The sequence below is a fragment of the Chanos chanos genome, chromosome 3 (genome assembly GCF_902362185.1).
Source record: "Chanos chanos chromosome 3, fChaCha1.1, whole genome shotgun sequence".
Classification (NCBI taxonomy): Eukaryota; Metazoa; Chordata; class Actinopteri; order Gonorynchiformes; family Chanidae; genus Chanos; species Chanos chanos.
The window spans coordinates 51,606,320-51,632,237 of NC_044497.1; the positions used below are offsets into that span (position 1 = coordinate 51,606,320).

The 25,918-nt window shown below is 41.0% G+C and overlaps 1 protein-coding gene across 3 annotated transcripts in view; it reads right to left on the reverse strand.

The window, feature by feature from the left end:
• tnksa (tankyrase, TRF1-interacting ankyrin-related ADP-ribose polymerase a) overlaps positions 1-25,137 on the reverse strand; it is a 62,709-nt gene extending 37,572 nt beyond the window's left edge. For all 3 annotated transcript variants that reach the window (XM_030767427.1, XM_030767429.1, XM_030767428.1), the window contains exons 1-3: positions 24,693-25,137; positions 23,526-23,750; positions 17,242-17,337 (exon numbers count right to left, since the gene is read on the reverse strand). In XM_030767427.1, the coding sequence (XP_030623287.1) occupies positions 17,242-17,337; positions 23,526-23,750; positions 24,693-25,137 (766 nt within the window). The remainder of the gene's footprint in view (positions 1-17,241; positions 17,338-23,525; positions 23,751-24,692) is intronic.
• Positions 25,138-25,918: the final 781 nt, after the last annotated feature.

Sequence of the window (25,918 nt, forward strand, 5' to 3'; positions counted from 1 at the left end):
TCATAAGGAAAGCAGAGTAGCTATCGGTCACGTCTGCGGGGTATTGTCAGTCATTTCCCGTACATGAACCACCGTTTCTCAAAACGCTACATAACCGTTTTCACACGTGCGTGTTAAGATGCAGGAAACCCAGGTATGATGAGCAACCTCAAAACAAGGTCAAAACAAGCCTGAAGTGCTGGCTATATTTTGGATAGACCCAAATTTGAAAAAAAAAAAACGACATCAACAGAAACGACTCTTAAAATATCAGGACGGCAATGAATCCCTTCATAAGGAGGCTTTTAAGAAGCTTCAGTGAGAATTTTCGGTCTTTTGAGGTACTGAATGAAGCTTGTGAAAGAAACATTCCAAATATTTGGCGAAATTACGATCTGGCATTGATGTTTTGCGGTTGTATATGTGCAAATTGAAACCCTGGTATCAAAGCGTGAGTGAAAATCCAATCTTGTCAAAAGTGGAACATTGAGAAGGGAAATTAGCATTTCAGCAAGTAAAAAAAAAAAAAAAACGAAATTCGTCTCTTCTTTATTGATATGCATACCAGTATTTCCCCATATGGAAAAGCATTCACATAACAGAACTAAGTACATTTCAATTTTATATGAATTTTAATACGATTCATGCTATTGTATACATTAACATTTAATTATGAAAACTGGTCCAATTATGGCCCATAAAACCGTGTGACATGTAACCAACTGAACTACAGATAAAAAAAAAAAAAGTCACGCATTGCATGCTTCAAAGGCAAACATCACATGTACTGTGTGTTACAAATAGCAACATAAACCACACTGTGTGTCTATGCTCAATATCTCTCTTATGTATCTTGTCTTCATAGGGGAAAAACACAAAATGTCTGCTTTGTTGATACTGTGCACCTGAGACTGAACGCATGTGTGAAAGAGAGGGAGGGAGAGCAACACGGTGGTTGTGTGTGTGTGTCAGAGAGAGAGAGAGAGAGAGAGAGGACTTAGTAAACAGGAAAAGCCTGAGGAGATATGCCCTGCCTTTGATTCGGGGGCCATCTCATACCGATAAACCGAAGCTACAGACCCTCACTCTGAAGACACCGTATGACAGGGAAGAAGCCCTGAAAGCTGAACTGCTGGACGCAGGGTTGCACTAATATGACACGTGTGGTCAGGACTGGCCACTCCCCATCTGATAAAAGTCACAAAAGATAATCCTGTGCACAGGTAAGGATGGTTAAAAAAACAAAACACACTGAATCCCACTTTTTCCAACATAGACTACTGACATTCCTTTTTCAAAATGTCATCCTGATGAACATAACACAACCGGGGGAATAGCATCCTTGTCTTGTTAAGTCTAAGTCATTGAAAAATCAGGCTTGAACAAGATTAGTGGGTGTCCATGGCTGAGTTTCTTCTTATTCATTTTTTTTTTAACTGCTGGACAGCAACTGTCTGGATTTCTCCCGGAGTTCTTACAGACTTAGGGAGACAAAGACATTGTGGCGGAGTTTCTGGGTGATGGATAAAACTGTCTTGGATTCTTTCGAGCTTATGTAAAATAACGATGTGATTAATGAACGTCCAAGGCCGCGGAAAGACAGGCTCTGGATGCAGAGATCCTGATTCGAGCACCGCTGGGTTTCAGAGAGGGATATCACTCACGGATTTCCATCAATATGGATGTGCAGCGCGCAAAGAGGGTTGATGAATGAACATGTTTGGGATTTTTTTTTTTGCAGTTTGAAGACTCAGCAGCTTGTAAGAGTTCCAGTTAGGTCTAAACTAGTTTTATGTCAGACGCTTTAGAGTCTGAAGGGGAGGGGGGGGGGCACCGATACAGTGACACAGTGACTGAGCTGTGAGAAATAGCCTACATTTTGATTTACAGAAAAGTGAGAGATTATCCCATTATTACCGCAGATGCCCATTTCAGAGAAAGAGACGCTGTCAGAAAACTTACGGTAGTTTTACAATCGCCAATTTATAATCACTGAAATCAGGATAGCTATGGAAAAAACAAAAAAAGTCGAAGTCTTATATGCGATACAGCAGACACAATATACAAACCAGGTCCTGCTACATTGCAAACTATGAAACAAAACAGCCTGAATCATGGTATTTGATAGATAATGACACTTAAATCATTAGATGACGCCTATTTTAAAGATATTTTAGAAGGTTACTGTGGCAGTAGCAGAGCTTGAACAGATCTGAAGCGTTAATAGCCATTTTCCCCGTCCGGACTAGCGGTAATAGAGACCTCACTGCGCAGAGATCACACTACAACTCAGCCAGAGAAGAAGACGGATGTCGTCTCTGACCGCTCCTGAAATGTCAATGATTACTTTATGGGCTGCAATTGAAACAAAACTAGAAAAACGGACTGAAGCGGGCCATTGACTCCAAATGGAAAAGTTCTTGGGACTGGACATTTAAGGCTCAGAGTCCTGAGACACGCTCGTTGCCTTCAGACAGAAAAACAATGGATCTCCACGGTTAAACAGAGAGCCAAGGCTTCAGCTGCCGAGAGCGGTCCGGACCGACGCTCTCCTCTGGTGACCCGTGAGGCAGGGAATAAAAAAAAAACCCTTTAGGGACAATCTACAGTCAGAAAGCTCATGAATTTGTCATTAGTGAGAGAAAAAGAGAGAGAGCGAGAGGGAGAGAGAGAGAGAGAGAGAGAGAGAGAGAGTGAGAGCGCGCCTTCGTTCAGTACGTGTAACTTGCCGTGCATGGAGCCAGAGAGCAATGTTTTGTCATACAGTGTATTCTTCAATAGAAAAGCTTTTATCCCAAAAGACAGTGGGTATGATGGACCTCAGGACATCTGTTTCGGGCACTGTTGGCCAAAGCTACCCCCCTACCCACTCCCCCCAAACATTTCACTGGAGAGCTATTGTTATTCTGTTTCCATAAACCTTGGACGAAGGATGCGCTATGGGAAAACAGATGGCCATAGATAAAGACAAATTAGGCTGTTTGTTACCGCAGGATTAGTGATATCCCGCAGTACTAACAACAATAAAAAGCCACATGCATAATAGGTGGACAATGACATTCAAACCAAATAAACAACCTCTAACACAGGCTTAAGTAAAACGATCTATAAAATGACAGAAATCCAAACGATGTGAGCCAAGAGTGTTTTTGGGCATATAGTATCCCTCCTCCTTCTTCTCCCTCTTCCTCTTTATCCTGCAGACCAAAGAGCCTAACTAGGCTCATTATCCCTAGCTCCCTGTCCTCTGTGTGTCTTCTCTACTTTTTGTCTACCAACCTTATTACAGACAGGCCGGACTGCCGATCAGCCATCTGGAAAACTAGGCAATTACAGTTGGGTGATAATGGTCACCAAGAGCAACAGATAGCCTGAGAGAACGAATCACTTTTTTTTTTTTTTTTGCCCTTCTCTCTCTCTCTCTCTACCCATGAGCGAAGAAACATCAGAGAGGCAGATTGGAGGATTGTCTGCAGCGGAGTTTCTTAATGTTAAGCTCTCCGAAACGCTCGTGTGAGGCCTGGCGGAGAACCTTTCAGGAACACGAGCGTAGGACGAGTGTTCCGCCATGGTCATGTTCTAGAATGGCGTGTGAGAAGAGCTTGGGCGGGGGGGGAGAAGCGGAGAGACGCCCATGCGTGGCAGAAACTGCATGTTCTCATGGCAACCCTTTGATTAATACGCTGACGGACGAAGACGAATGAGTGTACTGAGGGGGGGGGGCGGGGGGGGGATCTCTGGGCTGTGAGCATTCATCAGGGAGCAGATCAACAGAAAAAAAAACAAAAAAACAACTAAATAAATAAATAAATAAAAGGTGAAAGCTGTGATCAATGAGTTGCCAGCGACGAGGACAGAACACGCCACGCAGATGTCCACGGCTGTGTCCGCAAAACATCTTTGCTGTCGCGTGATACGAGTACCCCTGTGTTACGAGGTACCAAACGAATATCGTCTGAAAATACGTAAACGTGACACTTATCGACACCCATATGAAGTGGCCAGGGGGAGGCATCTATAAGAACGGATCTAAGAAATCCTCCTGCAAGTCTGGAGCGTTTGGCTAAGAGGCTGTTTGACAGAATTCCTGACCTGGGAGTAAACAAAGGCAGCGGCTACATATGCATGCACACAGCGCTTATGCTCATCATGTTATGCACAATCTTTTGTGCTTGGCTTTAGCACCACGTGGGTGTTTTCCTAAAATGCCCTCAAAAGACATCACACTGCAAAATCAACAATGTTCCCAGTCCTTAATATAATCACACAGTGGGCATGAAAAAAGGATTAGGTTTCTGTTGCAATAAGAGGTTTATCCTTCTCATTCTGAGCTCAAACAGGACTTAGTGGATCATGAAAACCTACTGACTGAAAGAGAGAACCAAAAGGTGTAGAAAATCTTTACTTAATAACATGGCTCATTGAAAATAGAAAGAGAAAGAGAGAGAGAGAGAGAGAGAGAGAGAGAGAGATGTCTTTTTTTTTTTTCTTTTTTTTTGGGCATGACTTCATCCTCTCCGTATTGTCCTCTTTGAATTGATTTCTCTAGATGGCTGAGCCAACACAAATCCAAAGATCATTTGTAAAAGATAGGCTGGAAACGAGAGAAAGCAGCGACTTATACGAAACAAAGACTGTTCACAGAAGACTCTCAGCGACTTCCCAGCGCCCCTTTAAGAGCCTTTTCGTGGGTTCCCCTCCCTCTCAGACCGGCCTCAGCTTGTTTTTACCGTCAACGGATCTCGCGGCGGAGGGCGAGGGCGAGGGCGAGCATCCTCGTGTTCTGGTACGGAGGGTCGAATTCAAAAAGACCGGCTTTAGGACGACTCCCACTGTAAGGCAGGGCATGTGGGGTCTAAACTAAAGCGCTAACTAATCTGCTCATTTTCTCCATAGAGCTGTCAGAGAGACTAGCGAGCACCTGCCCGGAAACGGGCAACTTTCCCAGGCCACTACAAACGTGTCCAGCAGCCTCAAGTACACAGCCTTGACTCCACACAGCTTCTGTGTGTCTCAAAGCTACAGCTGACACAAGCCTGTGTCAGTGGTGTAGGAGAGCTGTACCAGCTCTCTCTCTCTCTCTCTCTCTCTCTCTCTCTTTCCTGTCAACGTTACAGTGTGGTTATTTACTGCGGTTTTGACTGTCAAACCGTGTGCATTCAGTAATCTACCAAGAGCAATATTCTGTTTATTTCTCACACAGAATAATGCGGTCAAATGTGAAGTATGGATGTGAGCGTCTTTTTTTTTTTTTGTAGAACAATGTTAAAAAAAAAAAAAAAAAGAAAAAAATGTTGGCTTTTTTGGGGGGGGTTTTTCTGCCTGACGAAAAAAAATTCTCCTTCATTTGAAGCAGCGGCCGAACGTATCAAGCAGGGATTCAGCTGAAAGTAAGCAGCCCTCCGCGGTTTGCTTGTTAAGAGGTAATCTTCTTTGTCAGGCTGCTGTTATATGCCTTGCCCATTCTCAATCAGTCCCACATGGGGGCACTGTGATTCCCTCGACACGTAATACACACGCACACACACGTACACACACGTACATACATACATACAACACTCCTCAAGCGGACACACTAAGATCTCTGCTCTTTACACAAGACTTCTGCTCTCTGTGCAATTAGCCCTTTGCCACTGGAAAGGACTCCTCACATGGGGAAACAGCAAAGTCTTAAGTCAAAACACAGCCGCTCGCTAACCTTATTTAAAAAAAAAAAAAAAGAAAAAAAGCCTGCTTTTCAGAGACAAAACCGTCCAAACTTTGCACACGTTTATGAATCTCTAATTAAAAAACTAAGCAATTAAAAACCTGATTTCTGACAACACCTACCTCTGGTAAAACTAATTTAAACATTCTGTACCTTCGTGTTAAAAACAAACAAACAAACAAAAAAAAACCATATTAACAAAAATCGACATATTCTGAAATTGAAGCAGTATAGTGCACGTTACTCTGTTTCAAAAATGATACACTTAATTTCATTCTACTCTTCTTATCTTCAAGGAAAAAGAGTGGCACGTCACCATGCTGTCAGGTGGGGAGTAGAAAACATCTTCCCCTCAGAGAGCTACTTTATACATGGCTCTAAATACATGGGTGCAGCAAGTCTTTCTGTGTCAGGTTCACCGTGACTGAGCTGCTAAATGAATGAAAGGCGACCTGCTTTGGGCAGTTCATTAAACATACGTTAGCTGCAGTCAGAGTTAAAGAAGACCCTGATTTGGGGTCCTTTACAGATCATCCTCCTGCAGGAAGAATCGATTTGGCCTTCACTCGCTTGGGAACACAAGCAAGTAGCCTCTGAATACCATTAGGCTTAGTAATTAATGGAAGTTAATGTTGCCTAAGATGGTCCTTTCACTGAATAGGTTTTGTGAAGTCCTATTACTGAAACTCTGGGTGTTTTATCAGCAAAAATAAATTAGTTTTTTTTTTCCTTTTTCTTTTGTTCTTTCTTTCTGTCTTTTTTTTTTTTTTTTTTTTTTTTTAACAAAGCCAAAGGAAATGCTGTTTTAGCAAGGGGCCTACAATCTTAGAGACATACAGAGATAAAAACAGACTTAAATGAGGCTAAGGAAATGCACACAGACATAAACAGGCCCATTCTGGAGTAAGCTGGAATAGGCTGTAGCACATTAGAGCAGCCATACGGGAAAGGAGAACCCATGTACCGACCACATAATAGAGAAACACTTCATTGCCTCCTTAGCTTTGCAATTTCGACAAAATAGCAAGATTTGCAAAAAACCTACCCTTGGCCAAGAACTCTATGAAATCACATAAAATCTGATTACTGTAAAAAGAGAATAGCCCATTTCTGACCATACAATAATAAATATTCTTTAAATGATAGGCTGAAAGCTACTCTGCAGCATAAAGTACGTCACATAACCAAACTGATTTCCTAAGTGTGGACCGAAGTCAAAAAGATTCATTGTTAAGAACATTCAAAGCCACATGAAGAGAATTTTAGCATACAGCCTAAGTTCCTGTAGCTGAAATTCTAGTGACTGATTTTAAGGCAAAGAACTAGCATTTTACAAATTACCAGGCAAAATTAAAATGCATGATTCACAAACCAAGGCTTTTAGAAACACCATCCAAAGTTTGTCTGTGTTTTCTGTTTGCCCTGAGAGAATAATCATGTTGCAGTGATCTAGCATTACGGCTGCAGGGTTACTAGGGAGCTACTCCAGCGTTACCATAGTAGCTTCCCACTGCTCAGCCTTGAGATTCATAATTCAGTCGCTAAAAATAGACAAAAAAAAAATATTAAAAAAAAGGTTACCGCGCCGAGTTCCAAAAGTAAACACATTAAAAAAAAAACAAAAAAACCAAAACATGTACTATAAGGTTTTCTGTTGTAGTTGTACTAACAGGGCATTTGGTCATGTCTGTAGAATCTCAAAAACAAGTTAAGATTCAGTATGTTTTCATGTTGTGGTATGAGAGTAAACCTCAGGGCTGCAGTATCTGAGTCTGGTCTCGGACTCGAGATGCTTTCTCAAGTGCCTTGGACTTGTCGGTATTTGCACTCAGACTTGTCTCTGTCTTGGCCATTGGTCTCGCCAAACACTCTAGTAGGTCTTGACTGAGTCCAGCTGCCTTTAACAAACATAATCCAGCTGCCTTTACAAAATATATGTTGTTTTTTTTTCCTCAAGTAACTCCTCCCTTCAAAACAAAATGATTGATTAAGCGAGTTTGTTCAAAAAGCGGGCATGGGTTTAATTAATTCAAAATCCATCTAGAACAGGCATTGACATTTGCCACCTGGTAACCAATCCAACCAGATAACCAGACAGGTAGCGATGCGTCCATGCTCATCATTTTCATAGCAGATAAACTGTGTCTCTAGCATCACACAAAATTATAAACAGGTACGTAAGTGGTCTCCAAGAGGATTCTTTTTTACCTGTCTCGGTCTTGTCCAGTGGCGTAGTCAGAAATTTATTTTCAGACGGGCCTCAGCAAAAGTGAGCGGGCACGACTTTCACTCACGGTCCATCACTAGCCTACAAATTCTTTATAAGCTGCTGCTGGACAGGTCAGACACCATGTATCACAACTGTAGTCTACTCAATCACCAAGCCAGTCCAATCTCCCCTTCTTTGTTTGCACTGAAACGGAATATGTAGTAAACTACAAAATACTGTTGCATTTTCATTCATCAAGCACACTTTAACCAGAAGTAGCGTAAAACACATACCCAGTCACAACAAACGCAAAAAACAATGCCTGTCACAACACTAGCTGGGTTTCCATCCAAATATTTAATGCATAAAATGATAGAGGGTAAAATGATACTGGTTGATGTTTAGTCGCATTAACAAGGGGTTTGTGGCGATTTTATCACATATTACCGCTAAAGTTGCCCTAGACAAGTTTTAAACCCACAGCTGTTTACAACTCCTCCCGCGATGAGGAGAGTATGCATTTTTAATCCGCATAACACAGCTGATGGAAACGCGCACAGACATTTCATGAATGCACTTAAAATATAAGAATGTGTTGGGTGGAAAACCAGCTGCTATCTCTTGTTGAAGATTTACATCGCTGGAGCTATAAACTTGTTAACTGGCTAATACAGATGTCCGTCAAACTCATCAAGCATTACACAAAGAAAAAATGAGAGCACATTTTCTTTATTTCAGGGGAGTTTGTGATGATGTTTTAGTTATATTATCAACCAGTTTAACAAACAATAACATATTACTTGTTAGTATCAAATTAAATTATTCCATCCTAACTCAGGGGGGCCTTATGCCTCTTTGGGCCCAGGCCCTAGGCCCATCCATTGGCTACATGCCTGACTCTGTTTCTCTCATTTGGACTCGGTATTGACATGGACTCAAACCGCCTTGGACTCGGTCTCGACTAGTCCAGTTCTTGGACTTGTCTTAGACTTGACAAAGGTGGTTTTGACAACAGCTCTCGTACACCTACGTGCCTAACGGAAGGCAGGATGACATTAGAGGGTGCTATTACAGACAACTAACTTTTTTAGGATAAATTCATCATAAAATCGTGAGTGTACACACATAAACAGCACTAAGAGTCATAAAAATTCATTTTCAATGATGAATACTCGTTAAAAATGCGCACCAAACCAGACATTGCTTTTTTTTTTTTTTTTTAGTTTTTCTTTTTCCGAGCGGCTCCAGCTAGCGATCTGAATCGATCTGAGACGTTCAATTCCTCCTCCGTCTCCGCGCTCGAAGCTAAGGTTTAGCATTGTTAGAGCTTGTTTTAAACCAACTTTAAAAAGGAAAGAAAAAAAAATTCTGTGCATTAAGCAACCAGTAATTCAAAAGTCCTGTATACCTGCAAGTCTTGACTACTGCTGAAGATAGAGGATTAAAGGATTAGCTGGGCCACCCACTGAAGCAAAGAGCTTTGATCAATCCCTTTCTCTAATTGACTAGGGAAGAGACTTCAGCCTATGCAAAGGTCAATCATACATGCAACAGAACAACCGCTTTTTCATCTCTCTCACTATACTACAAAAAGAAAAAAAAAATAAAACAGGGCCAAAGGCAAAAATTATAGCGATCTTTAAACCAAAACTAAGTTCTACAGAGCTGGTGATCAAACGATGGCTTCAATTGTAGATTCGTCTTTTTATTCTCAATCGGGTCTGCTCTTTCCTCGAGCCTGTCATTAAATACGTATTAGAAAGCTCCATTGACGTTCATTTGACCTGTGAGAAACATGGAGCATAATGTAGACAATGTTAAGTAATGTAATCTAATGAACTGAGGAGGCTAAAATCCTAGCCGTCATCTCGCCGTGAAAATTGATCAGGAGAATCAATGAGATGCTCCTGCTATCAGATTTCCATCTACGAATGGATCTGAAACTCACTTTTACTTTCTCGTCAACTGCTGGGTTCATGCAAAGCTGTATTTTTTTTTTCGAGGGAGAAAAAAAAAAAATCTGTTAGTCATCAATGGTGAGCAACGGAGCAGAAAAGATAGAGCCTGTCACTGAGGATTCATGACTAAGACGGGGCATATGCCGACACCTGAAATATCAACACGTTTATTCAGAGACAGGCAGTGAGACGGCACAAGCCCCTCACCGCTCACACAAACATTCTGCTCAAACAACGGCGCATCACCTGCATGGTCACGGCCCCAGAGACGTCGGTACGCTTTTCCCCCGGCAGAATCAATCATTCTGCATCCAGAGTTTACAGGCATGTGGAACTTGAAAAACTCAGACACACGTATACACACACACTCACACACACACACACACACACTCAGACGCACACACAAAAGCCTGAACCTTCATTGTTCTCAGGCTGTATTTTGCTGTCAACTGACCATCACTTGGGGAAATGTCTGGATGGTTGGTAATGGGCAGTCAAGCTGTCTGTTCTGTGATATGCTACAGATAATAAGCCGACAGTGTGGAGCGCCAACACTGTCATATCCCAGAAACCAATGCATTCATTTCCATCCAATAAAGAAAATCAACGCATTTTCTTAACACAATGCTTTGACGTTATGTGACCTTGAGATATTCTTTTGAGTGCAATTCTTAAATTTAATGAATCCACTTTGCCTGGTCGCATTTTTAATAAAAAGCATACCAAGTATTTTCAGACAGGCAATCTTTAGACTAATTATTTACCGCGCGGGTTAACAAAGTTCCCGTCCACTTGAACACAACCTAATAAGTTAGTGTCGTACGAATTTTCTGATACCCACCCTCAAGAAATGAGACTGATGCCCTGAATGACGCTTATACCAATCGGTCACCTGTAACGCCACGCTAGTTAATCATAAATCAAAGGAAAATTCACTCCGGGAGGAAATATGATTTAGATGAAGATCCGTGGTCTCAAAATAAATTGAAAAAAAAAAAAAAAAGATTGAGCAAAAGGAAGATGCCCAACTGCAGGAAAGGAAAAACTAATCAATAGAACAGAAACACTCTTAGACAATTTGCACTTCATTATCTTTGCCTGAACCAAAAAAAAAAAAAAGGTTCAGTTATTTCCACCTGAACTTTCTGGCAAATAAACTGTCTAGATTTCTTTTGCTCTTCGCTGCGACCGACCTAAGAAATACAGAGCTGCTTAAAAAAAAAAAAGAATGTTAACAGGAGCACAGATGAAACACACACAGCAGAGAATAAGGGTTTGAGACGAGAAGCCTGTTATAATGGAGGATGTTCTCCACAGAAAGCAACAACAAACAGATCAGCCTAAAAACATTATCTTTCTCATCAATAAATTCTTCTGACAGCTGAAGTGTTTTTAAAACAATATGACACCTACTTTTCTTTCCAGTTCATTTAGACACGCGTCTTAAATTAAAAGAAAAACACTAAAACAGGATGGTTGTAGGGGGGAAAAAACGGTTCGCTATATATTTCTCAAAAAGTGCTAAGAGTAGGAAGGTCCCTGCTTTGTTCTGCAAATAGTCACTGAGTGAGCAATACGGTAACACCAATTACTGTGGTTTGGCTGAATAAACTAAATTCGTATAACAGCGCGCTACACAAAACAGTCTTTGGATTTGCTAGTGCTCTGACAGTAAATAAGATGCTCTGAGGTTCATGACATCAGTTAAATCATGCAAATGTATGCAAATATATGCAAGCATGCATATTCACCTGCAGCGATGGATGTGATGTACAAAACCTCTCATCAGTGTATCTCATTACAATGTCTCCTCCATTGTGCTGGATAAAGTCAAAATATTCTGACCTGTCTTAGACCTACTACTATTATTACCGATAAAAATAATAAGAAACAACCACACCACAAAGTCATCCCTATCTTTAACGAGTAACTTGAAATACAAAAGAATCTGTTGTATAAATATTACTAAAAGTAAAAAGACATTTAGAGCAGACACTCATTATTTCTCACTCCAGTATGTGGATGGCTTTCACAGTCTGCGGTGGCACATCGTAACTGGAGAAGACATTTCAAATAAGATGATAAATAGCTGTGCCACGTTGAATTTTATGTCTGTCTGTATTCAAAGCAAAATGCGAGCGCTGTGCTGGGGGACAGTTAATGTTGAGTTAGTAAAACGGGATGGATGGATGGATGGATAGATGGATGGATGGATGGATGGATGGATGGATGGATGGATAGACGGATGGATGGACGGATGGATGGATGGACGGATGGCTTAACAAATGAGTGAGTGAGTGCTGAATGAACACTGACATGCTACATCTTAAGAACGAACTGTTCCTTACCTGAAAACCTGTGAAATCTTTCACGTGTCCATATAAATAGCTTGACTTGAATGATGATAAAGCTGCTTTAGGTAGCAGTGTCAGAAAATAACATGAGTACCTATTAGGCAGGTAACCTTAAAGTCCATTTAGGAGAACCTAGACTGAGCTGCACAATTTCATGAAAATGTACGTACTATAACATCTGCAGGTTTATTTATGGCACAAGGTAAACACTCAGAAACTGCATTTTGCTTAAAGCTATCTAGCAAATTACTGAGGAACACTTCAGTTCCCCCGTGTGAAAGAGAGTATGAGAGTAAGTAAGGAGGTTAACGAGCTATAATATTTAACTTTTTATTCAACATTCAACTGTTGATTTATTATTTTAATTTATTTTATTTTATTTATTTATTTATTTATTTGCTAGGACACAGTTTTTTGTTTCTTTTGGTTGGCGTTACATTATAAAATTCTGTCAAGTTACTCTGACCTTTTGCAAATATTTGGCTGTGTTTGCTAAACCAGCTTTTGCATGTCAAAATGTGCTCTGCTTTCCTTTCATAACACATTAGAACGGACAGTATTTTCTCATCTTTGTCCTGATGGCAGTGCCTGTAGATAAACAGATGAAGAAAGAAGGAGATGCTGAAAAACCCATCCTTGAGGCCGTATGAATGGTGTTCTGGCACGCATCTGTGACCTAACCCAGAAAAAGCAACTCTTTGAAAAGGAAATATCCTCCATCTTGGCTCACAGAAAGTAATCGGAGGGCACAAGCTTACGCCTCACAACATTATGCATTATCCTTGACAGATCTACAAGACATGTGGAGCAAAAACGTCAACCAGAACAGAACAAATCCAGTTTAAGTGCAAAAACGCACTTTGAAATGGAAAAAAAAAAAAGAAACAAAGAAAGAAAGAGAGAGAGAAAAGGAAACACCTATAGGGACCAAATGACTTTAAACTGTGGACACAGTAACAATTTTCATGGCATCATTAAATTCACTGTTCTTGTTTCTTTTTCTTTTTTTTTTTTTTTGGAGTGTATAAAAATCATTTGGAGTCTCTTACTTTCCCCAGATCCAATTTCACTTTGATCACCTCTAAACTCCACATGACAAAGTCTGTAAAAAAAAAAAAGAAAGAAAGAAAGAAAGAAAGAAAGAAAGAAAGAAAGAAAGAAAAACACTCTCCACCTGCCGCGGTAACAGAGAGCTCTGACAGGCTATGTGTCAAAAACGGTCTCGATTTCACCATGGGAACAAGCACCGTATGACCAAGCTCTGCCCTCTGTCTTTTGGAACTCTCAGCTGTTACATTAAGGAGAAATGCCTTAGGTCTGACAGTCAAGCCCCATTGGCCTCTTGAAGTTTCCAAACTCATCCTTCCCCTGTGTCTGAGCTGTCATCTACAACATTACCCCTTAAAATCACAGTTTGCCTTCACTCCCAAAGAGAGATTCAACTTCATGCTAGGGCAAGCAAGGTTACACTTCAATTAAAATTAAAAACGATTCCTGGAAACACTTTGAGCTCTTCTTACTGTGTAAATTTGAAAGGATGAATATTAAATTATGAAGGTATACTTTGGTAAATCTGGACAGGACTCTGTCATTTCCATGTTATCTTAACCTTCTTACCTGAACTGTAGGCTTACAGCCAAATGACTGTACCGTTTTGGATTGCTTATCAACTGTTTGCTCATAAGTAAATTTTTCCATTACATGTACCGTCCATCACAGTGCATTACTAAATCCTGCAATCTTAACGCATGTTCACATGCAAGAACTAGCTGATTCAGGTAAGAACGGAACCTGGTTTGTACACCTGAATATAATTTATATTAGAGGATACTTTCTGGGAAAAACATAGACATAGACAGAGAGACAGACAGACAGAGAGACAGACAGACAGAGAGACAGACAGAGAGACAGACAGACAGACAGATAGATAGATAGATAGATAGATAGATAGATAGATAGATAGATAGATAGATAGATAGATAGATAGACTTTTGTCATCATGAGGCAACAATGATTCATGGGTTCTGTGTCATTCACTTATAGGGACAAGAACATCTTTCCGTCACAATATGCATACAGGGGTTAAAATACAGGAGCATTAAACTATAAAAGACACTCTAACTGTCCCCAGAATATGAAACACTGCGTCTGAGATGAATGCCTTAAAGTGTTTTTTTTTCCCCCCCGTCTCTGCTGGAAATATTTGCAAATATAAAAGAAGTCATTACGGAAAATGAGTTGAAAAAGATGCCTCATCAGAACTCATCAGCTGCAGAACCTTCTTATGGGCAATGGCATTGTTCGCCGTTTTTCTTTTTTCGTTTTACTGTTCTCTCATTTCATTTGTTGCATTTTCAAACGATATGCAAAGTTGGCTTTCCTTTTCTGTATGAAACCTCTATTGTCATACATAATAAATCATGTATCCGTGATAAATGTGGTTTCAAAACAGAAAAGTGTTAGAGAGAGGGAGAGGGAGAGGGAGAGGGAGAGAGCATTTGTTTGACTTTTTAGCTAACTGTTCTTCTGAACTTACTCTCGAGGTCTGAGGACAGTATGCATATGTCACCACGGTTACTCTCGAGGTCTGAGGACAGTATGCATGTGTCACCACGGTTTTCATCGTCGAGACACTCTGTATATAGCATTCTGTCAGGCCACATTCAGTTCCAAGCTTCTGAGCACTAGTCATTGGCTTCCCACTGTTAATCCCTCATTTTTCACAAGAAACAGTCAAATCTATTTCACAGAACACACAACTATATTAATTCCATTTTTCAAAGATATTTCACGGTTTCGTGCAAATCCAGGACGCATAACAGCTTCATCAAACATTCTCCTGGTGACAATTCAACATCCTCTTGTTATAATTCGACTATTCTCGTGATGCCCCCCCCCCCCCCCCGCCCCCCCCTTCAAGTCCTCGAATTTACTACACGCTAAAACTCACTTTTACTCAAGGGAGAAAAAAAAAAAAGAAAACAGTTTTAGAAGCACAGCCTGTGCGAAATCCATCCGCACCTGGGATTATGGAAGGCGCGTCTCTCGAGGCTCTCAGATTTCAATTTGTTGTAATTATCATGAGAAAAACACTGAAAGAATTTGAGGTTATTGTGTAAATTATTCAGAGTGACACGTCGCCTAGTGTCGATTAAAATAACTATGCTGCCCCGCAACGGCTTCAACTCACGCTGCCAAAATTAAACAAGAGAAATCAGATTGGTTTTCCATGACTAAACCAAGCTAAATTAATGCTGGGGATAAAACGTTCTTTTTTATTTATTTATTTATTTATATCTTCATAGAAAAGACGTGAGTAGCGCGCTTTTGAAAACGCTGCGAGTGAGGCAGGATGCATTTAGACAGGAGGCTAGAAGGGTAGAGGAAGATAATAAGAATCGATCTATAACAATTATCTGGAGTACCGGACTGACTGAGGAGGTCCTCCATGCACTATTTATAAGCACTGGAGACTTCTCCTCTGCTGACAGGTCTCACCTAAAAATATGAAAAAGGATCATTTTCTGGGTGGTTGTTTGAGAGTTTGATATTATTAAGAAGTCTTTTCAAGAAACTATTTGCTTCGGAACATAAGGTACTACAACTGACGTCAAACCGAAATTCTTCCTTATACAGCGCCAAAGGAGCTTTTTTCAACTCTTCAGATGCATTCAACACTGATGCTATTTCTGCCCAATGGGCAGTAGGATGGTCAAAGAATTGAGGTCTATTCCTCAGAACAAAGAGTAATAGGGATCTCTTTCTAACCTATATTATCTCTCAGGTCTTACTGGAATGAAAAAGAAAGTCCTTCACACTAAATAACGAAAAGAAAGTCAGATAAAAGCCCCTGTCTGGTACACAGTTCCTGCTGTCTTACCGCAATAACCTGTAAACCACAATAAGTCCAATAAGAGGGGCTGGATTTTTTTTCTCTTTGTCTGTGAACTGGAAATTGAGCACTCAGGACGAAATCGTCTTATATTACCAGAACGTGCTTGAGGCATGCGCCCAGAGAAGCCAACACTGGTTTCATAAAGCTCTAATGACCGATCATTAGCATTTTTCACACTGGAGAGTAAATAAAAACATGTCAGACTACCTTTCATTAAAAACATTCAAATCCAAATTAAACTGACGTTCAGAGGCAATCAAATCAGCCCCACAGGCTGAGACAGAGCGAGCGAGAGAGAGAGAAAAGCAGCCAAGACCCGTTTAATAAAATATTAAATATATATTGAGAGAAATGACCACAGGAGCATACCATGAATCATCTTTATGGGCTAGTCCCAAAGGCACCCAGCATTAATACATATCTCTCTAAAATATGCACATTGTTTATCATGTCTTTTTTTTTTTTTCTTCTTTTTTTTTTTTTGATACAGTATAGTAACTGGTTCAATAAGCACTGAATTTGCATTGCACATTAGATAATGTTTGGCAGTGACTGTGCTTACATGGGAGTGAAAGAATCTATTTGTTGGGTGGCTTCACTGTGGTTATTTCTCAAAATATCATATGCATTCATGTTATCAAGATGTTTTCAATGGTGCGTGTCTTTTTAATGTGTTTACCACTGCGGGTATGATATAACACAGAGTAAACAGAATCATAACTTGTAAGAGAGGCACCGAAGATCAGTGCCTTCCCATTATTTCCTACTCTGATTACTGGCCAGAAAGAGAAAAAAAGAGAGAGAGAGGGAGAGAGGAAAAGAGGGAGAGCAAGAGAGAGAGCGAGACAGAGACAGAAAGACAGTAGCAGCACTCCAAAAACACCAGCAGCTTCACAGCATGCATGCACAATTAACAAACATACATCACTATTAAAGTGCCGTTTCAGACTCAGACGAGGAAGGGAAAAAAAAGCCAGAGGATTTGTGAAAAATCGACACGGAGTAGATTTATGAGTGAGGAGTGAGTGAATGAGTGTACGCGAGCGCGTGAGTGCGCGCGCGCGCGTGTGTGAGAGAGAGAGAAAGAGTACAGAGAGTACAAACAGGGCACGGAGAATGACCGAAACAGGAGAACTCACCGGTGAGGACGGCTTTGGCAGACGGGTCAGCCAGGTCCAGGGCGGACTTTCCATCTGTGTTACGGATGTTGGGATCGGCTCCGTGTTGAAGCAGAACTGTGCAGGGGAAACACAAGCAGTATCTTAACTCAGGCAGACACAGGCTACTGCCGGGGCTGCTTCCGCCGCTGGCCGCTAGCGCTCTCCTTGGCATGGTGCAGACATGGTAAACATACATCGCACACCAGCGCGTCACGAGAGTGCAGCAGCGGAGCGGCAGCGAAAACAGCACAGCCCGAAAAACGCACACTGCAGTGAGATGGAGGGAAAAAACCCATGTTATTGTGGGAGTCTGACTCCTCTCGCAAGACCATGTGACTACATCTCAGGTATGAGAGCAGAATATCAAAGCCTGTTTTTCAATCCTTTTCCCTCTCTCTGGCCCCTGGAGAAAGAAAAAGAGAAAGAGGGAAAGAGAGGGGGAGAGAGAGAGAAAGAGAGAGAGAGAGAGAGAGTGGGAGAGCGAGAGGGAGCATGCACAGTTTTCCCAGCGCCCTGCTTTCTAATCTCCCGCAACCCAGGAAGCTCCTAAAGCAGCCAGCGCCCCCCCCCCCCCTCGCCCCCCCCCACCAGTCCGTACTTCTCCTCTCCCTCAACAACAACGTACTCTCTCCCCATCAGGCTTAATCGCTTCCCTCTCCACTCCCAATCCGCGCGCGCGCACACACACACACACACACACACACACCCCTCCCCACCGCCACCACACATCATCCCTCACAAGCACGCTCACACACATCCTCTCCTCTGACTGGTTCATCGTTGGATTTTTTTTTTTTTTTTTTTTTTGGCACCGAGGAGCACTGGAGTGACAACAGCAGCGGACTTGTAACTTTCTCCCTCAGACTGAGTCTCTGGGGTCAGGGTTTAGATGGGTAGAAAACGAGAGAAGATACAAAAACAAACAAACAAAAAAAAAGCCGATCTGATGTCATGAACTTAAAAGAGATGCTGCACTGGTCGACACCATATTTAAATTTAAATAAAAGGTGTTTGTGCCTTTGCTTGTGCCAGAGAGCAGTTTTCTCAAAAAAAAAAAAAGACCTTGAAGTGACTGCATAAGATTAAAACTGTTTTTCGCACTTAGTCGCTCGTACAGTGTCTCAGCGTAAAAGAACAAAAGAACGACAGGAAAAAAAATCGCAAACAGATAAACCGGTTTGAAGCAGTAGCCTTCTCGAGCAAATGAATACGCGCTAAAAGCCCTTTGGGAGGGCGGATTAGCATACAGAGGTGTTGTGCAAGCTCTCCGGAGGTGGTCTGATATTGTCAATGACGCTGCGATTAAAATTCTTAAAGAGCGACTCTGACGGCCCCTGCCCATCCATCAGATGTCAAGGCAAACATGGCAGAGATGAGGCGTCTCCGCAGAGCTCGAGTCCAGCTCCCTCCTCTCTGTTCGTTCCCGTGGTTTTCAACAGACACCGTGGTAACGTGCACGCACACGACGACAAACAAGAGGGGGAAACAAGTGTCTGGAATACAAAAGACAGTCACTCTGTTCCCGTGGAAAAGGTTACAAAAAAAAAAAAAAAAGAAAAGGCGGCAGAGAGAGGCTCTGTAACTCAGACACAGGTGAGAGAACAAACAGCGCAGCTGGTCAAACAGACCTGGGCACCAGAAAACACCAGCAAACAGCAACCCCCAGGCACAAAGTCATTTCTGTTGTTCTGTTCTCTTAAGAAAAGCTGACTTGTTAATCATCCTCGCATTAAACCTTATCCTCTCCACTCATCTCTACGGATTCACTACATTTCACTGAAGAATTAGGTGATCAACAATATTAAATCCCTGTAGAATCTAGACAGGAAAAAAAAAAATATATCGTTAGAATTCATATTCTGAACTCCGCGAGAAACCCAGAGAAAGTGACAGAGAGGTAGTTGAACACGCTCGAACACACACACACACACACACACACACACACACACACACACACACAGAGTTTCTGAGATAAATAATAACACAACTGTCGCTGTGAGCGAAACGCAGTAGCAGCGGTAGCGTCAGTCTCTGCGTCACTGCCCTGGGTTTGGACGTGACAGATGTCTCTCCTTTACATTCACCACCAACACTTCTGAAGTAAACAGACCTGCTCATCCTGCAGCCCGGTCAGGGGCTAGAGGGGAAAAAAAAAAAAAAAAAGAAAAAAAGGCCCCTGTCACCGTTATAGTCATTTATCTCGGCCTTTAGGACTGACGCCAAACGACCTCTAATTTTAAAGTCGTGGAGCCCGGCGAAAACGGGGGGGGGGGGACAAATTTAATGAGTGGAGACGGAATGCTCTTGTTTAGCAGAGCTGAAAAAAAAAGAATGTATTCATGTTAGGATAAATGACCATTGATAAGGAAATATAACAGGATAACTAATAAGTCCATAATACATTATTTAATATGTTATTAATATTTGATAACCGTGTGACCAGAATTAGCTAGCGTGAGTGAGATAATAAAATTCTAACCCATGCTCCAAAAAGTCTGCCAAATTGTTAAGTATGTTGTGTAGCATGGGTTTCCATTGACATCAGGACGATTTTTTTTCTTCTCTTAAGTTTCTCTTCGGCTATTTTTTTTTCCTGACGCAGACACACACTCTCACACTCCTTACAGCTGTAAGTGTACAGTTCATATGTTTTTTTTTTTTTGTTTCCAAGAGAAGCATAAAGAACACTAGAGAAAATCACTGCACATTGATTCTTTTATGTACTGTCAGATGGGCCATATTTTTCAAAGACTGATCTCAAGGGCTGTTTGAGAAATGACGTCAAGCATTTCGCAGGTTGGGGGGAGGGTGGCGGAGGGGGGCAAAAGAACAGAAGAGCTGTACCCTCGGCTAGCGTGTAACCTTTTTAAAACATATATAAATTAAAAAAAAAAAAAAAACATACAAGCGACTTAAGCACAGTCGAACGCACAGGAATACTGTAGTGCATTCATTTGCTGATACTTCAGCTGTAATAGATGTATCACAGTTGTGTTAGAAATGCTATGATTTTTTTATGCCGTTACATGATTTGAAGCACATCTAAAATATATCTTAATTTAAAGAGATCTAACACAATTAAATACATTTTGCGTTCTTTAGTGCATCAAAATATACACAGAAAGATATAATAGTTCTATATAGTCAGCATGGTACAGATATACTACACATTATTTTATACAACAAATTGTGCGTACTATAGATTGAGTATAGTATACTAAATACCATTTAACTGTACCTTATATAATACACACAAAATATAATTAAGTATAATATTTCTTTACTTGCGGGGAGGGGGGGGGGGTGACAATGTTGAGCATCACAGCAGTGAGAGATAAGGCATAGAAGCAAACTGAGAGATTCCAAATTAGCTTCACACCACGTTGGAAGCTCTTTTGGGCGTTTAGAAGGTCGTACACTGCCCCGCCTCCGGTTTGGTTACACTGCTGCAGTTTAGCTCAGCGGGACGATTAGAGTTAAGCCCCTCCCACTCAGCACGCTTTGGGTGGTTTCTTAAAAGTTTTGAGAACCACCCCCCTCTCCCCGCCCCCCCTAACATTTTCACCTCAGAACATTACAGCACACTTCAAAGCAAATCAAAACATTTGACAACGTCAAGATGTTTTTCTAATATTAGCTTTTGTATTATTCATGAGCACTGATATATCTAAATCATAACAGAATCGGTATTTTTGTTGATGGCTACATAATGAAGTTTGTACACATCATGACTGTTTGTAGTATAAACAGATGAAAAGTCAAAATGATTTGCTGCGCGGCCTTGGCCTCGCCGAAACATCGAATTTTTCATCTTCAATTATTTATTTTTTTTCTCTAAATCACGTTTTTTGGTGTTCAGACATCATGTACACATAACGACTCTTGTCCCCGGTGGAGCTTTGCATGAAACGAAATGAGAGGGAAAATGCGAAACGTCACAGTGCGGCTTCATTCCCGTTTGAGATGGGAAAGCCCTCTCGTCTGTCTGAGGACTGGAAACTGTGTACAGCGCGCCTCCGGGCACAGCCGCCGCGGCTCTCAGATTGTGTAGATACTTCTTATCTTTTAACATTTTAATTAAATTTTCAACAGAAAAAAAAATTGGATTACCCCACAGTACGAATTCAATTTCGAACTGGGCTCTTAGGACAAGATGAAAAGACGCGACGTGTTCGGTAACAATGTTTGAGATGATGAAAAACTCGAAAACATCACATCTATACAAGCAACTGGATTAGCCATTCTTGAAAGGGTGGGAGGGGTTTACCCGGGGACAATGTAAACTGAAATACGGCTAGAAACTCCGGAGCAACAAAATATTAGCCTGCTTCTCCTCCGAAGAACTGACTTTAAATTTCTCATGAATACAAAGCAGCGAAGAGGTGATTAGCTACACGGCACAATACGCTGCCATCACCATCACTAATCGAGAGGAATGCCGTATCGTTAACCCTTCTTGAAAACAACTCCTTAGGCAAAACGCGCAGCGAAAAATTAAAGTCATACATCTTCAAGAGTCACTGAGAATGTACGGCTCTGCCTTGGCTTTGCAATGGCCTCTGCAGCCCCGCAGATAAGAAGAGAGTCATCATGGTTAGGACTTAGCAGACCTCCCAATACCTTCTCGTTATATCCCATATACAGCCCTATTAAGAATGACTTCTCTATGACATATTTTAATTATGTTTTAAAATGGTCTTCACTAAACGATAACGGCTTTGTGCATTTGTTTATTCTCATAAGCCAATTTCAATGAACAATACACAACAGATGAGGAATGTGTGTGTGTGTGTGTGTGTGTAAAGGGATATATATATAAACCACATTAAACAATGGTTTCTGACAGGATCTCTTCATTGTATGTGTAGGCTGATGTCCAGCCCACACTGAAATCACCAGCAAATCAGTTACATCTATCATGTAGTCCAACACAGTGAGCCAAGACAACAAAAACAGAATAAAATTCAATAATATACTTTGATTATTTTTAAGTGCATTTGTAAATATTCCTCTGTGCTGAGAGAAAACTGATTTATCAGTTGGATTGACTGTGATAATCTGTGGGTAAATGAACAAACCAACAAATTTGATTTCTGATCATATAAACTGAGGCAAAATGTTTCAGTTTTTCTTCTATTATAAGAAATGTGAAGTTCCACAAAACTGGACCTTCAACCTTCTGCCCTACCTTGTATTCACAGCACTGTTACTCTGCTTCAATGTTCACGACACTATTACTCTGCTTCAGTATTCACAGCATTATTACTCTGCTTCAATATTCACAGCACTATTACTCTATTTCAGTATTCACAGCACTATTACTCTGTTTCAGTAATCACAGCACTACTACTCTGCTTCAATATTCACAGCACTACTACTCTGTTTCAATGTTCACGACACTATTACTCTGCTTCAATGTTCACAGCACTATTACTCTGCTTCAATATTCACAGCACTATTACTCTGCTTCAATGTTCACGACACTATTACTCTGCTTCAATGTTCACGACACTATTACTCTGTTTCAGTATTCACAGCACTATTACTCTGCTTCAATATTCACAGCACTATTACTCTATTTCAGTATTCACAGCACTATTACTCTGCTTCAATGTTCACGACACTATTACTCTGCTTCGGTATTCACAACACTATTACTCTGCTTCAGTATTCACAGCACTATTACTCTGTTTCAGTATTCACAACACTATTACTCTGCTTCAGTACTCACAGCACCGTTACTCTGTTTCAATACTCACAACACTATTATTCTGTTTCAATATTCACAACAATATTATTCTGTTTCAATATTCACAACAATATTACCCTAGCTCAATAATCACAACATTATTGTTATGTTTCAGTACTCACAACACTGTTACTCTGCTTCAATATTCACAACATTGTTACTCTGCTTCAGTGTTCACAACTTTTATTACTCAGGTTCGGCATTCACAACACTATTGCTGTGCAGTAATACACTCAACACTATTACCGGTATCTTCCTTTGGTATTCACATAACCTCTGCTTTACCTCAATAATCACAACACTATTACTCCGCTAGATAATGTTCACTACATTACTACTCTGCTTCTTTATTCACAACCCTATTAATATGATTCATTATTTATAACACAGTTGTTCTTCATTTTTACAGCACTCTTGCTCTGATTCTGTGTTACTGGAGCAAGCACTCAGCTTCAGTGCTCACAACTCTTCTGGAGTGAAACTGTCCCATGACAATCCAGATGAACAAACTTACCGATGCACACATCAATCTTGCCCTTTATGGCAGCTTCATGCAGCGGCGTGTAGTTCCAGTTGTCTCGAGCATTAGGATCCGCTCCCTGGCATAAGAGTAGGCTGACAACTTCAGCATGACCGAATGAGCAGGCATTATGGAGAGGGATTAAACCACCATCATCTCGAGCGTGAACATTTGCTCCGGTCTGCAGAAGATGCTCAACAACATCTTTCCTCCCAAATCCTATAGAAGTATACACAGACAAGATGAAATCATTCCACGTTCAAGCGACAGATGTGGATATGGTAAACGGTGTACTTAGGTTGTCTTCTCAGACATCATATAAAGGTAGACACAACTCTACGATGGACATTGAAAAGGAAATGCCAATACACAACGTCTGCAGTATTGTTGCTGACTCATATGAGTCAGAGTTTGGGATTAGGGAAGAGATAAAGCTTTACATTCAATTCTTTTCATTATAAACGTGTCTTTTCATGGTAACCGCCCCTAGCAGTTGGCCAACGGTATGTACAGTCCTATACATAGTTTTCTTATTGTCTAGACTATGATGGATGCTTTCAAAATACGACTGAACATAGGCTGCTGCGCCTCGTGACACATAATATACGGTCGTTTTGTTCTTAAACTGTTTTTCCAATATTGCACACAAGCAAAATGCATTAAATAATAATGCGCTTCAAATATTTTTAAATAATTAATCAGTTTCCCCCCACCCATCCTTTGCCTAGGGACATTATGCTGAGTCTACTGAGCTACTTTTTAAATATACAATATATTGAGCTGTACTGACTTGATGTATCTTTGGTGCCTTATTCTACTTTTGTTTCTGCTGAAATACACACACGGTAAATAACCTAGTTAATGCGCAAATTAATACACAATATCAGCGTCTACAAATAACTTATCCCTATACGACAGCAAGCATAATTACAGTTAGAGCGAGTAGTAACTATATTACTTTTACTAATGACCTAACTTTTACTCATTGGACTTTTTCGTGAGTTAGACTGGTTAACTAAATTAGACACAGTCCAAACAACTTTTTCTTACAGGCTAGGCAGTTCACATCCGAGGCTGGCTAAGTTTGCTAGCATTGTTTACCAAACCAGCTTGCTAACTTGCTTGCTGGCAAAAGCAAACAAAATCAACAGCTAACTTCACCTGCAGCGAAGTGAAGTGGGGTGGATTTGCGCCCCGCCATGTCTTTAGCGTTCACATTGACCGAATCCACCAGCCTTTTCACCCTTGATACGTCCCCATTTCTGCAGGCCTCAAAAAGCTCCCGAAAGGCCCCACTAGTCACGCAGCCACCGCCCCCAGGACTGTTGCTGCCAGAGTCGGGAGTGGAGCCACTACTGCTGCCCCCGCCGGTTGTTGTTGAGCTGTTGCTACTGCTACTGCTACTGCTTAGGGGTGCGGGGAGATCGGGGGACGTCGGAGTTGTTTCAGGATCACCGTTGTTGTCCTGATCGGTCCCCGCCGGAGCTGATACTGAGGAACCTGTACTCACAGGTGGAGACCCTGGAGGAGTAAGCGCATTTGAAGCAATTCTTGGAGGAGATGACAAATTTTGTTGTTGCTGGGAAGTGCGACGAGACGCCGCCATTTTCACTGCTGTCCCTCTAGCAACAAAAACAGAAAGCAACGTGAACATAGCAACAGTAATAAATTACAAAGATGGCTACCGAAGGAGTACTTTTTAAAAATAAAAGTCCAACCTGAGTAATAGGTTCTGTTACCAGAACGGGGTATTTATCAACAAAAGAGAGACGATATCTTTTAATGGAATACATAATTTGAACAACTAATGTGCTATTTCTGAAAAATGTGTTGTGTGTCCAGGAAGTCGAAACGTAAAATAAACGGCATATGAGGTTATTTATATAAAACCTCTTCTAGTATCAGGGCTATCTGTGGATGATTCTTCACCGTTTTATAAGTGAGAAAAATCCAAAGGGTCGTTCTTTATTTATGGTTTTAATCAGTTTTGATTATGCTAGGTTCCAGGATGCCATGGTGGCTCAAAAATTCTCAATTTTACCAATAATCCTTCATCTCCTCTTAAACTCGTCACATTAATCGAATCTCAGTGTCAGAGGTCTGATCTGGCTTAGAAAACTGCGACTACATTAATTTAGCATTTTCAGCTCATGGGTAAGTTTGCTCCACTTTTACGCAATAACTGGACTGTTTCATGACAAATGCTGCCTTTTTCTCGTTTTCTCCTGTATTTTCTTGCCCATACCCCGAAGAATCAGCAATCTTGTCTTTATGACGGTTGAATAGCTGTTCATTACACTGGCGTTAACTGCAGTCACAAATATTTGATGACATTTTACTTTAGATTTTACTGAACAATAATATGTGAGAAATATGCTATTATATAT